The sequence below is a fragment of the Lichenostomus cassidix genome, chromosome 13 (genome assembly GCF_008360975.1).
Source record: "Lichenostomus cassidix isolate B80296 chromosome 13, HeHo_3.0, whole genome shotgun sequence".
Classification (NCBI taxonomy): domain Eukaryota; kingdom Metazoa; phylum Chordata; class Aves; order Passeriformes; family Meliphagidae; genus Lichenostomus; species Lichenostomus cassidix.
In genome coordinates, this window is record NC_139494.1 from 14,943,143 (window position 1) to 14,957,607 (window position 14,465).

General features: G+C 46.0%; 2 protein-coding genes across 2 annotated transcripts; both read right to left on the reverse strand.

Moving 5' to 3' along the window:
* Positions 1 to 1,692: 1,692 nt before the first annotated feature.
* LOC146431330 (serine protease inhibitor Kazal-type 6-like) lies at positions 1,693 to 6,734 on the reverse strand. The gene is made up of 4 exons (XM_085073855.1): positions 5,876 to 6,734; positions 3,757 to 3,788; positions 2,605 to 2,717; positions 1,693 to 1,853 (listed from the first exon to the last, which is right to left on the reverse strand). The coding sequence occupies exons 1-4, from the start codon at positions 5,931 to 5,933 to the stop codon at positions 1,808 to 1,810; spliced, it is 249 nt and encodes an 82-aa protein (XP_084929981.1). The 5' UTR covers positions 5,934 to 6,734; the 3' UTR covers positions 1,693 to 1,807.
* Positions 6,735 to 9,204: 2,470 nt separating this feature from the next.
* On the reverse strand, positions 9,205 to 13,837 carry LOC146431331 (ovomucoid-like). The gene is made up of 8 exons (XM_085073205.1): positions 13,719 to 13,837; positions 12,906 to 12,928; positions 12,242 to 12,369; positions 11,939 to 11,984; positions 10,897 to 11,024; positions 10,630 to 10,762; positions 9,859 to 9,980; positions 9,205 to 9,382 (listed from the first exon to the last, which is right to left on the reverse strand). The coding sequence occupies exons 1-8, from the start codon at positions 13,774 to 13,776 to the stop codon at positions 9,337 to 9,339; spliced, it is 684 nt and encodes a 227-aa protein (XP_084929331.1). The 5' UTR covers positions 13,777 to 13,837; the 3' UTR covers positions 9,205 to 9,336.
* Between the last annotated feature and the right edge of the window lie 628 nt (positions 13,838 to 14,465).

Here is a 14,465-nt window from a genome sequence, read left to right on the forward strand (position 1 = left end):
CATGGTGCTGGTCCAGAACCACATAATGTAACAGGACCATCACAGGATAACTAAGGTAGGAGAAGTTGTGGAGGTCACCCTCCTGCAAGCAGGAGAATTGATGAGGAAAGGCACTTTCCCAATGTGTACTTCATGACTATTTGTGCACCTTGCTCCCCTCAGAGCCCATGCTCTGGGTATTCTGCTGTTGAGTTTAGTAATGTAACCCCTGAATTTAAAACCAAACAAGGGGCCAGGCTGTACAACTGGGCCACAGAGAGGGCTGGTCTGCTTAAAAAAAAATATGACAGATTTTGCAAGGATCCAGTAGGCTGTGATGGGAAAAACGTGAGGATCAAAGGAAACTTGTCCAAGAGAAGCTCCAACACAAAGCTTTGCCTGTGCAGCTCAACCACTGGCTGCCTGCCTGGGAAGCTACCAAATGACAAAGGATTTGCCAGAATTGGGTTATGTGGATTACTGGAGGAGAAGCTGGTATTAGGTGTGCTGAAGCCTCTCTTTTTAGGCATTGTGCCCCAGCTGAGTTCAAAGCTGGGATTGTGGCATGAGAGGCAAACTGCTCAAGCTTTGTCCAAACAAGGTCCAGAGGTTTAGGTGCTCAGCATTTAGGTGCTTGCAAAAGATGTTGACCCCTGAGGCTCATGATAAAATCTAAAGCTCCCTTTGAAAGTTAAGTGTTTAACATGAAGGAGCTGCTGTCCCATTGATCTACTGCCAATGTTTTAACAAGAGGAAGCCACAAGTATTTCCCTGTCAGAGTTTTGCACAGTGAAAGGGGAGAGACTGTAAATTTACTTTTCTTGCTTTTGCACAAAGAAGGATTTGTCAGCCAGAGTGAAGAAGAGTGAGGGCAGCAGTGTGAAAAGTGAAGAAAGGAATAAAGTCTATGCGTATTAAAAATTGTAAATAAATGCAAACATGTGTGCCTAGAAAATTAAGGTCTGTGTATGATTCAGAGAGAATTTATCCTAGAGAAGGGAAGAGTAAGCCCACAGCTCTTCTGCTGCAGGGAATATTTTTTTTTTTAAATTATTGACAATTTATACAATCTGGCGCTCTTCTAAATATAATTTTATTAGCATCAGAAGCCACTTGGCAGCAGGAAACTAATGCTGGTGAGTTCACAGTTTTCAAGACAAAGCGTTCTCTTTGAGGGAAGAAGGAAAAAGGACTCATTTGGGAAGAAGAGCCTTGCAGCTTCTGCCTAAAACCAGCCTCCACCTGCCATCTTCTCAGTGCAGGCTTAAACAGAGCAATATTCCCTACCCTCAGCCTGCTTGGCTCTGCTTTCCAAGGGAGATGAGGCATCTGCAGTCACGCTGCTCATCAGCTCTCCCGTCACCCTCCCACAGTAACCCCTGAGAGAGCAGGAACAGGGCTCTGGAGGCTGGGAAGGGAACCGAGGCTCTCACTGTCACCCACCCTCTGGGATGGGCACAGCCTGGCAGAGCCCACGAGAAGGAGCAGATTTTGGCTGCCCAGAGTGTGCCAATTTGCCAGGCAGGAGGAGACAGAGGAGCTGTGGCTGTAGGGACAGGAGATCACAACCCACAGGAGCTGTGGGAATCACCTTTCTTCCCAGGAGGAGGGTGATGCAACAGCACAGGAGAGCAAAGCCATGCATCAGGCTCCAGCACGGCTGGATCAAAGCACTTTTCTGGGTATTACAGAAAAAAGAATCCAGCCAAGGAGTCGTGCTGAGTTTTATTTTATTGAGCAGAGGCAGCAGAGGGAGGACAGGCTGCTCCTGTGGCTGTGGCTGTTGCTGACAGGGGCTCAGCTCCTGCTGCTCGGTCACAGGGAGCACTCAGCATTTCCCCAGGTGCTTCAATCTTATTTTCCCTCCGCTTCTCCTGCAAAAGGAGGAAGACAGACTTAGACCAAGCACCAAATGACAGACACAGCAAGGTGGGACAGATCCTTCCCAACAGGGCTGACTAGTGCCAGTGTACAAAGTACCCCACAAGAAATATCCACCCATTTTCTCCTCTCCTCATTCTTCTCTGATTTGCCCTGGAATAGGGCAGCCTTGACTGCATGGTAAATGTAAGGATTGCTAAGGAAAAAACGTTCTGCAAACACATTCCATCCAGCAGGGATGGCTCCTATTGCATCTCCTTTAAAAGGTGGCAGAGCTCAGAAAAAGTAGAGACATCCTGTTCTTCCTCTGAGATCTTGTGCCTTGTTCCACAAAGTTCATTCAGACTTTTCAGGAATAACTTGGCATGGCTCAGCTCCCACATTCCTCCAGGCACTTCTCAGTACCCAGGAGTGTGGGCAGTGAGAGCTGCAGCCTGTGGCACATAGTGGGAATTGTGCATCAATTTAGTGCGTGAGGAAGGTACAGGCAGGATGCATTTGCCTCCCAGGCCCTGTGCTGCCTCTCAGCATGGCAACCAGCAGCCTGCAACACCCAGAAGTGAATTAAAATTAACTCGTAGTCACACAGCTCTGCTCCAAGGAGGAAACATTCCGCTCAGCACGATTCAGGGTCTGGTCCATACAAGAGGAGCAGCCTGGATATAGGGCCTCCCCTCCCTGAAGATCATTAGATCCATGGAAATGAAGGCAATCCCCATTATTCCAACCCCCTGTGTCACTTACAGCACTGCCTTGCAGAAGGCACACTTGTTCCCATATGTGACACCATCCGTGCCGCAGTGAGGGTTGGACTCCCTCGTGCAGTACACACTTCTGTTTACGAACTCTCTACAAATCTGCACAAAGAATTTAAAAAAAAAAAAAAAACAACTTTCAGGACCCTTATACTCTTTTTTTCACTTTCCAAGCTGGACACAAGGTCACTAATTTAATGCTTTTTCTGGCAAATGCTGACACTGCCTATTTTCTGACAGAAAAACCTTCACAGAAACGAGCAGAAGCAGCGTTTCAGGGGAATTTTTGCCTCAGCTTTGAGGAGGAAAACTGTAGTCACCTTGGACAAGTCTTGATCTCCCAACAACAGGAGTGGATTAGCCTAGGCATGCAGGAGAAGAGTCAGCACTGATGCTCTGTCAGGCACTTGGAGCTGAGCTGCCTCCCTGCCGCATGACTTCAAGTGTCTTGCGAAACCCTGTGCTCAGCTTGGTGCTTGCTGAGCTCCTGCTTTCCCAGGGGAAGGAGGGGAAAACCATAGGGGAATTCTCTGGGGTGAAAATTCCTGGGAGAAATGGTGCACAGGAAGTGTTCAGGTGTTATTTCTCTATACAAGTCCCAGATGTTATTTCTCTCAGGTGTTATTTCTCTATACAAGTCTCAGATGAACTTAATTCAGGGGAATTAAGTTCAGGGGAACAGAACAGTCAATAATCCATTTGTTTCATGAGAAGATTGGACAGCAGAGCCAAGTCAAAAGTGGTGAAGCACAAAAACACCCCCTGTGCAAGCACCCCAGACCTAATCATGGGAAACATTTGCTAAACCAACCATCTATTTCCCTGCTCTACCTGCTAACATGACCACATATAACATCCCCCAGGCAGCAGTGAACTCCCCAGCATTGGGAATCCTTGGAAGGACCCACCTGCTCCCAGCAGACATTAAAAAATGTTTACCCAGCACCAAGATTTTGGTTACAAAAACATTCCTCCAAAATGAAATGCCATGACTGGACGTGGCACTCAGTGCCATGGTTTAGTTGATAAAGTGGTGATCAGTCAAAGGTTGGACTCGATGATCTTGGAGGTCTTTTCCAATCTTAATGATCCCATGAATCTATGAAATGCAGATTCAGCAAGCAGAAACAGCAGCACTAACCTCTTCAATCTCTTGACCTGCTACACCTGGAACTAAAAACAAAACAAAAGAAAAGAAAAAAAAATCAAACAAAAACCAGACAGATTTTACACATCAGCATTACTTTCTGATAAAGTCTGAGCTAAATTCACAAACCCTTTATGCAAAGCACAGTGAAACACACTCCAGGTTTTTCCTACTCCATCATCCCTCACAGGGAAAGAGGGGGCAGGAAATACATTATCTGAATTGCTTTTCAGTATTTTTCTATTTTGAAAAATGCTACTAAAACACCGTGCAATCATTCATTCAGCTGCTGACTACACCTCAGACATGTAACCCAATCTCCTGGAAGGCAGCCACTCCTGGGGAAGCAAGCTGCCATATCAGAACTGTGCTCCCAGAGATTTTAAAGCTACTTTGTTTTTTAAGGCTTTTAGGCTCCTGTGAGCAATGGAAGTGGCTGGTGCTGCTGTCAGGAGTGGGCATGGAGAAGGAGATCCCATGGTTGGGTTCAGAGCCTTGCTTGGCACAGCCCAGAGACCCTCCCAGGACAGGCTCATCCCAGGTGAGATACAGAGACGTCACAGGGTGACAGAGAGCAGAACAGGCAGCACCGGTCAGAACAGCACAAAAATTGGCTCTGTAACCACAGGCTCAGGGCTTGGAGCTAATCAGTCCAGGCTCTTCATGTTTCTTCCCAGCAAAGCCAGCAGGCAGGCGTGTAGGTTGAGTCAGAGCTGTGAAACGGGGCAACCCTGTCATGTCTTTAAGGGGGAGCCTGGCACTCCAGGGTGGGCTGAATGCAGATTTGCAGAATCTGGGTCACAGCAGTGTGGGACAAACACCCAGCACTCAGTGAGGCTGTGCCTGCTGGTCAGTGGGGTCACTGCCAGCCGTGCTGCTGCTCAGGTGGCTTCTGGACAGGAGGTGGAAGGACCTTGTCCTACACTCATCCCTCCCCAGTGGAAATCCCACCCAACCCTCAGTCAGCTCAACCCTCATCCATCAACCCTTCCTACTTCTTTTGCTATTTCTGTTGCCCTTTGGTGTTTTTTTCCTGGTGCTGGCACATTTACCCTGTTCCCAGGTTTGGCTGGGCTACCTTAATGTAGAAGGCACTGGTATGGCTATCTGCATATTATTTACAAAACAGCTCATTAAATAGATTTTATAAATATTAAATGCAGCTACAGAAGAATTTGTGATGATGCCTCTTGACATCTGTTTATTTTACAGGAGATCACAGAGTTTGCTGCTATTCTGCCCGGCCTTGGAAGGAAGCATCAGCCTTCTGACGGAACCCAGTCCCAATTAAGACTCAATTAGAGACAGATGAATATTTCATAATGAATAATGTGTACAAAGCAATTCACCTCTTCTCCATGCACAGCTTGCCATTTTCTCAAGTGAATTCTTTATTCAAATTATTCGTAGGAAAACAAGTATAAATAATTCTGGTTCCACATATTCTTCAGTAACTGTTGTCACACATCTTATAGAGTTGGGTCAGCTGGACTCAAGCAAGTGATAACACTGACATGATCTGTATGTTCAAAAGTCATCACTCAGCTTCCCCATATCACCACAGAGATGTGTAAATCTCCAGATAAATAGTTGCTGGATCCTTTTAATTTGCCCTCTTTGTTCTGACTCCTTGAGGATATTTGAATTTAATTTTCAAGATTTTCTCTGCAACATCAACGAAAGCCGAAACTTTAATCTAATTACGTCTCCACATCTCCAAGGAAAACACCAAATACCAAGATGCTTAGGATCAAAACAAGAGCAGATGACCCGGAGGTGAGCAAATTTCTTCTCTAACTGGTTCAGCAAAACTCTCCAGTGAACATTTGTACCAAAAATTCATAATTACACCCTGTTTTGGTGCATTTCCTGAAGAGACGCTCAGAATTTGCTCACTCTGTCTCCCAGTGACACCTCCACTGCATTATCCACTGCAGAGGCACACGAGGAGTGGAAATATGTCACACGAGTGAGCAAGTCCTGCGGATATTTTCTACTTGCTCAGCTTTATCTTCAAGCCTGTCAGCCGGTGATCAAGACTCTCCAAAATTTGTTGTCAGGAGAGGTCTTGGTGTTTGTTTTCCTTTTCTAGGCTACAGAAAAGATCACTTACCCCAGAAGAAAGAGAGCAGCAGCAGGCTGAGAAGCACTAAGGCACCTGTAGCCCTCATGCTGCAGGCAGCTCTTTAGTCCAAGCCAAGGTGGAGCAGGAGGTGTTGTCTCAGTCCCAGAGCCCACAGTGAGCACACAGAGCTGCCTTTCAGTGTATTTATGTGCCTGTCCGTAGCTGTCCTCATTCCCCACCTTAATTGTGAGAACTTCTCCACTTGATTTCTAAAGCCATTATTGGTCCTGGCTGGTTTATGGTGCTTTAAGGAATGCTGCCCTGTCCACATCAAACCTAGAAAGGGATAATTACATGAGTGATAGACGTGCTTGTAATATAATTATTTTTTTCCTTCCAAATAGTCACAGGATTCTCACAAGGGTGAATTTTCAAAGCGGTGATTCATAGGGGAAGCTGGTAATTTTCATTCTCTGGGCCCTCTCTGAATGCCAGCACCGAGGCTCTGAGTGCAGCGTGATGACACTCACTAGACGTTACGAAATAAATCACAGCATGAGAATGTGTTGTCTGTGAAACCAATTATACGTTGTTCCCTGGCTATTTTTGAGGATGGTTCTAAATTTATGGAGTTGGGGTGGAGAAGCACTGGGATGTGACATGCTCTCCTCGCTGTGTGCACAGTCCCAGATAGGACTGCTGACTCTCCTCCCTGAACTATTTAAACCCTAGCTGTCAATGTTTTTCCAGTTTTTCACATTCACAAACATATGTTAGGGCTCTGCTCCCACCGCAAGTGGCAGTGAAGGGAATTTGATGGGGAATTGGCAGATCCAAGCTCTATTTCCAGCTGAGGCTGTGTGAGGATTTGTGCTCAGCTGCACCATTTGCCAAACACCTCTCCAGATAAGAATAGCTTAAATTTTAGTATTTTTTTCCCAAGGAGACAAGGCTTAGGAGAGGAATGTGTGTAGATATATCTGGGGTTTAGCTCCCCTGGTGAATTTTGAGTACGCAACTAGTTCCAGCCAAATTTTACACAGGAGTGAAAAAAAAAATTAAAAATAACTAACACACTTTTATACATTTTTCTAGCAACAGAGGAAAGATGCTACCAGCATCCCCAGCCAGCAAGGGAGAGAGTTTCTGCAGCAGAGCAGCGCTATGGGCGCCCTACATCTGGGGAAGCATTTCAGCTTGCAGCTTGCCAGACATCTTAAAATCCACACAGTGGCAGAGAAACCGTGACTGACAAGCGAATCCTGAGCTGTCTATTAAGGGTGATCTCACGACGCAGCCTCTCATATAATTTAGTTATCAAACCCGTCAGCCGCAGCGCCGTTCCCAGCCACGCTCAGTTCTGCCACTCGCAGCACTCCTTGGTTGCCTTTTCTGGTTTCAGACGTCACTGCTCACGACCACAGCCTCGATGCCTCAGTCCCTTATCTTGCCCAAACGTTTCGGTTGCTGCAGCACAACTGGCTCCAGCCTCAGCAAACACACGGCAGGGAACAGCCCCTTCCAGGCTGAGCGGAGGAAAAGGCTAAATTACCAAGCGTGTGATTACTGTTATTGCCCATTTCCACTTCTTTGTGGCACCTGAGGAGTCCACTTGCTGGCAAAGGTGGGGGAATTCCATCCCTTTGACAGTCAGGGGTAGAAGAAGGGCACATGGACCTTATTTTGCAGCTTAAGGGGTGGCTGGGCAGAGTCTTGCTGGTCTCAAGCTCAGTCCTAACCTGTGCTGGGCCACTTTTTAGAATTAAATGCTACAAACATTTCCATCTTCTATGGAGTCCTTGCTTAGAGGCTTGTAAGGCAGGACACAGCCATATAGTCACCATTTGCCCCCCTTTTGCTGAGGTGAGCAGCTCTTCTTTGGGGTTTTCCAAAACCTTTTGAGCAGGTATCTGACTTCCTCAGGCACAAGCTACCACTGAAGAGGAGGCTTAGCAAAAGACCTTGCAACTGAAGACAATTTCCTGCCGTGGCCAGAACTCCACTAGTCTGTGGCCACCCTGTAAAGCTCTTGTCCAATAAGAAATTGTAGCCAAATTCTCCTGTGCTGACAGGTCTCTGCTCACATCCACTGGCTACTTGCACTGTTCCTTGACTATATTTTCAGTCACACAAGCAGGTAAGCAGTGAGGGCTGTCATGGGTCTCCAATTTGTCTTTTCTTAAGAGCAGGCATGAAAGTCTGATGTGATTTATACTGCCTGTATTAACACTAAAAAAAAACCCTGAAAATAAGAATTTCCATCCCTCTTCCTAGGACAGAGCATTGCTCTCTGTGCTAGCTCTAGGGGAAAGACAAGCCTTATATTCTGGTGGATATACTACAAAAATTCTTGGTCAAGAAATTATCTACTCCAGGAAACAAGACCAAAGGAAGTGTCTTGAAAGTCACAGATTTTGTCCTAAATATCAGCCTTAGCAGCAGGTGTTCTTTTACATAACAAGAGAATGGGAGGTGGAGAAAGGACGAGGAAGGGAGTTTGAGCCATGGCACTTGGGACTTTTTTTGCTTGTGCTATTTGCATATTAACTCCTTGACTCACCCCAAAAGATGGCACATCATCATGAGCAGTCACACATGTCATTGTTCCTCCAGAGCACGCTTCAGGCTCCCACAAAGATGTTATCTCCTCACCTTTTTTCCCAAGATAGAAAGCAGGTTGGAATTACCAGAATATCCTCTGGCTCTTCTTCCCTGAAGTTAGAAAACCCAAGACTTTCTCCTGAAGGGTGCCCTGCCTCACCTCTGCCTCAGATATCCCCATTACAGTTTTTCTTCTTCTCCAAGAAGCCAAAAGCCTGAGCCCAGTCTAATTTCTCCTCAGGTTCTCATTAGGCTCATTACAGCCTTGCGCAGCTTGCTGCAATTTTCTGCTGATGGGCATAGTCTCGATGGACACACCCTTCAAGGAAGCAGCAGTTCCTAATTTTCTTCCCTCTGAGATACCTCCTCCCTTTGCCATAAGCCTCCTTTTTATAACGCACCACCAGACCTGCTCCTTGCCCAGGTGTGACCAGGTAGAACTGATCACAGTCACCTTTCACACTTCCCCAGGACCATCCATCCCCCCAAGCCAGCACCCCTAAAAGGACCAGTTCCTCCAAGTTCCAGTGCTGTGACAAAGCCCTTTACACCCTGCAAGAGTCCAAAATTTGGAAAGTTTCACTATTTTTTAGCATTTTCTGATGGTTTGCTACAGAATTACATTCTCCTGTGAGGGCTTGGGCTAGTGTTTTGCTCTTTGTTGTGGTTTTATTTTACCACTTCTCCTGCCTGGCAGCTAAGTACCCAAAAGCCTGAAGACCATTACCCCTGCCTGGAAAACAAAAACAAAACAAAAAACCATTCCATGGCAAAGATTGTGGCTGCAATTAATTTATTGATCAATCAAAGCAGAGACTGATGTGTAACAGTTCAGGGAGCAAGGAAGAGCATGTTTGATTGAAGAATTTGTGAGGAAAATGTAGTTTTGAAGGGTGCAGCTCCAGCACTTAGCATGAGCCGTGGTGGCTGAAGAACAGAGATCCAGCGCTGCGCCTGGAGAGAGAGATGGAAACCAAAATTAGAGACATGGATCTCATTTCTATGGCCTAACTTTGCTCAAATAAGCCAAACGCCCTTGTGCTCTCCAAGTCATAAAGTACTCCACTTAACGTTTCGCCTCTTTTCAGATTCCCCAAGTTACACGCTTGCATACGTTAAAGAGATTTGGGACAAGCCCCATAATTTTGGACACCTCCTACAGTCACACTTTCAATCACCCTGGCAGGGAGGCAGTCAGCAATGCTATGAGCCTGCAAGCGGGGATCTGCTTTTAATTGCAAGGGGAGGAGGAGAAGACTCACTCAGGCTTAAGATCTGCAGCGCCTGGGGGGTGGCAGAGGAGTGAGCGTTGGGAGAGGGATAGGGATGGAAGCTAACGGGATCTCCAGGGCTTCCAGAGGAGCTGCCCCAGCCGTGTGTGAGCTGCAGCTCCTCTGGTTTCATGGCCTCACCAGGAGCTCTGTACTTACGTGACTGCGTTGCAGAACTTGCATCTGTTGCCGTAAGTTCTGCCGTCGGAGCCGCAGATGGGGTTGTACTCAGAGGTGCACAGGAGGTTGGCTCCCTTCTGCTGGCTGCAGTCAATGGTTTGCTAATGGAGAAAAACAGGGTTTAAAGCTTTCGTTCCCTGTATTTTCCTACATGTGTGGTTTATGTTTATTTAATATTGGTGATATGGCAAAGTGCGGAAGCACTTTTCGGGAGCAGGGCTCTGCTGTTCCAGCAATTCTGCAGACTCAGAGAATGTGCTTGCCTGGAACAGCCTGAAGTAGGGAGATGGCAAACAGAAAAAAAACCTAATAAATGCTATTATAAGTAGTGAAATGGCCATGCTGATATTTCCAGGCTGGCTCTCCACTGGCTGCTCTGGCTCCACAGGGAAGCACAGGCAAGTGGACAGAAAGGGGATGGTCACAAGCCCCAAGTGCAATAAGTTCTCCCACCCAGGGGATCACTGCTACTAATAATGCTCCTGCCTCAATGAGGCAGCATCTCTTGCTCATCCACTGTCACAGCAAATGAAGGTCTCAGCACCCTCTGCCTGCTGTTCCCAGGTCAGAGAGGTGACCAGACACCTGAGCCATGGATTTGGTTCAATACCTGTTGACCCTGGCATACTTTAACTATTCCCCTCAAGTCCTATTTCCAGGCCAAATGCACCAGAACAAGGCAGGCATTTCTATTATTCAGTCACGAATTTGTGTTGCAAAATATAACAGCAGTTAAGAGTGCATATTTACCTGTGGGTACACCTGGGGTGGGTTGACCTGGGGTGGGTACACCTGGGGAGGGTACACCTGGGGTGGGTTCACCTGGGGTTGGTTCACTTGGAAGCACTGTCCATATCTCTGCAGGTTCACTTCCAGGCCGCTCCTTTGGGGGGAAAGTGAGATGAGAATGAATGAGCACAGTGCAGCTGCTTCATGAGCCAAACTACCTCGTTATGCTCCAAATAACAAAAAAGAGAAATACTGATCCAGAAAGCCTGACCCAGGCCCTTCACTTACGCCACAGCATTACAGAACTGGCACTTGTTCCTGTAGGTGATGCCATTGGTGCCACAGATGGGAGAGTATTCCATGGTGCAGGGGTTGCTAAAACCACTGCCAGGCTTCAGGAAACCAGTACAGTCGACCTGAAAGAGTCACAGAACAGCTTTTGAACCTCTGCTCCCCTTCACATCACCCCGGTGTAATGGAGCGTGGTGCAAGAGACATCTCCCCCTCTTCCCAGAGCTGCAAGGTGAAAGGGGCTTCAGGCAGTGTGGTGGATTTGGGGGAGCACAGATAAATCCTGCCTGTGGGCACAGCATCAGGATCTGTCCTGAGGTGTGCTTCATCCCTGTCATCTTAGGGATTTTCCCCCAAATGCCACCATGAAGAATCTTTGCCTAAAATACCTTACACAGCAGCAACTTTTGTTGTGAGGTGGCAGTGCCTTTCAAAAATGGAGTTTACACTCAGCTCGCTGCTCCTGCAATTACTCTGAGTGTATTGAAATGGAAGTCGTTGTATTATTTGAAATTGCACAGCCGGAGTGTTTCTTTACTCTCTCTATCTAAACTAAAAATAGACACACTTTGCCACTTCATGGTAGCTCCATATATTGATATTAACTTTATCTTAACTTTATGGTAAATATTCTGATAGAATCCATTTTTTCTGCTGCAAAAGTATAATTTAGTTGAAATCCAAACTTCTTCTGGGAATTTCTTAGCTACAACAAACCTCTGAGTCTAAATCTAAAGAGAAGTGTTTTCATAAAGCTAATCTAAACACTCTCAAAATCAAAAGTTTCCTTTCTAAACTCTGGTGTCATCCAGAAGCTACTCTGCATTTTAAAACTCACTGATTTTAGCGGTTCAAACAAAATGCAAGTTAAACTTCCTGCAAATCTGAAATTCTTCATTTCCACTCCATTTCTGAGAGCCAGGAATTGTGTGGGTTCAGTACAGAATGAGCCCTAGGCAGGGTTTGTGTCTGGCTATCACCCACCAGAGCAACAGAAAGTCACCAAATCCCATGAGAAAGAACCTATCCCAGACCTTACCCTAACGCATCTTCCGTCGTGTTTCTTGTCAAGAGCACGGTTGCGGCTAGAGGGAAGAGAGGGAGAAGGAAAGCAAGGATTAATCTTTTCATGCCATGCAGTCACCTCAATCATTAAGTCTCTCCACCCGTAAAGCCCCAGTAATTAATCAGATTCTGGAGCTTTGACACGGAACATCCCGGGCATTAGGGAAGACAGAAACTTAAGAAAAATCCAGTCCACCCCACGATTAGTCACAACCCCAAGGGCTTCTGGCTGCTGCTGGAGCTGGCAGTTTTGGTGATCAGGGGATGTTCTACTCACAGGAAGTCCTTGCAGAGGGCGCACTCGTTGGCATAGGTGCGGCCATTGGTGCCACACACAGGGTCATAGTTGCGGGGACAGACCATGCTCACGGTTTTCCCAGACAGCAGGTAGGCGCCGCAGGAGGCCTGGGAAGAGCACTCAATAATGTCTCCAACTGGAGAGAAAGGTGTTCTTGCCCTAATCATGTTTTTGCTGCACTGGGAGGAATTTTTTTTCCTCTATGGCTCCTCCATGGTGAAGAAAAAATACATGGTGTTTTTTACAGCTCGTGAAAGCACCTTTCTGCTGTTAAGACTTAAAGTACTTTTGGCAAGAATTTTGGGCAAAAATGATCATTCCTTGGGGAATCAAGACAGGGAAGGTATTTAGGCAGATATTCAATAGTAGTATGGATTTTCTGCTGGCACTCTGTGCTGTGCTGACTAGCACTCTACATTATTAATCGCTGTCTTTTTAATCATCAGCATGCTAAATTATCTCTCTCTGACAAAGGTGTTTTCTTATGTTGGGGAAAAGAGGTGCACTTAGGGGCACTTCTTTCTTATTCATTCTCTTTTTTTTTCTTCCCCCCTCAAGCTTTCCCTAGAATATAGTGTGAGCATGAATTATTCATCTAGACTTAGAAATCAAGACTAAATGACAAAGGAGATCTACTACTCACCCGTCTTTGAGCAACAGCAAGATCTACAATAAAAACAAAAATTATAAAATGTAAAAATTGCACAACATCCTTCACTAAAATTCCTTTGCAATCATAAATTTCCCTACAGAGTAACCAAATACACCTTCTCATTACCAAGAAGTGATTATCTTCCCAAATGTTTCATCTACTCCAAGTACATGCAAAGAGATACACCGAGATTAAAAAAAACCAAACAGTTATTTGTGAAACCAGAAATTTTGACTCACTAAACAAGAAATAGGACATAAAATTTTATCCTTTTCTAGCACTATAATCCCCACTAAGGCTCCAAGGCTTAAAGCACAGATCCCATGTGTTTATCTGCACAAGGGTGAAGTTCATTTAAAAGAGAGCCTGCATCTTCCTAACCCATCAAAGCATCACATCCCCAACAGGCTGCACTCTCTTTCAGGATGCACAGAGACAGGCAAAGGATCATGAGGACTAGACCAGCATAGAGTGTTATCAAAAATGACAAAAATTCCTCACCAGAAAGGCAGCTGAGAAGGACTAGCCCCAGAAGAACTAGACCAGCATAGAGTATATCAAAAATGATAAAGATTCCTCACCAGAAGGACTAGCCCCAGAAGGACTAGACCAGCATAGAGTGGATCAAAAATGACAAAAATTCCTCACCAGAAGAGAAGGACCAGCCCCAGAAGGACTAGACCAGCACAGAGTGAGTGTATCAAAAATGACAAAAATTCCTCACCAGAAAGGCAGCCCAGAAGGACCAGCCCCAGAAGGACTAGACCAGCATAGAGTGTATCAAAAACGACAAAAATTCCTCACCAGAAAGGCAGCCGAGGAGGACCAGCCCCAGAAGGGCGACACAGTTTGCCATCTTCATGTTGGTGGTGGCGGCTGATCCCTGTGGGTCGGTTTGCCGGGCAGTCCGTGGATGGTTCTCAGCCTTCTCCCTCCCCACTATATATATGCATCTCCCCGACCTTGTGAAGTCATCACCAGAAAGTAATTATTTGCTCTGTAAACTAAGAAAATTGTATCGATTATTGAGTTGAGCTCCAAAGAATACTTGTTTGTTAGAGAGATGCCCAGAAGAATTAAACAAAAATGTGAGCTACACCCAGCTTGTTAACAAAGGCGCCTTGCTGCACAATGAGTGATTTGTACTTTCCAAACAGGAGCACTGTCTCAATAGGGGATGTTGTGAAATTCCATATGGAAGTTGGGGAAGGGAAAAAAGGACCCATTTGTTGGAAGTGTTTGACTTGTGTTCACCATATCACATATCCTAGACAGGAACTGGGCTCCAGGAGACTTCCATGGCACAAAAGAGTAGGGGGAGAGCAGCATGGGACACTCTGAGCTTTTAGGGACATCAGATCTGGGGTCTGGCTGGTATCAGTGTCCTTTACAGATGCTGAAGTCTCAGTGAATCTCTCCACACTCTCTCCTTTTAATTTCCTGGTACTCACCAGGATTTCTCACCAACAAGAGGGGAAGAGTCATTACCAGAGGAAAGCATTACCAAAACCCCCAGAAGTTTATAAGACATTTCTGTGTAGGAGCAAGAGT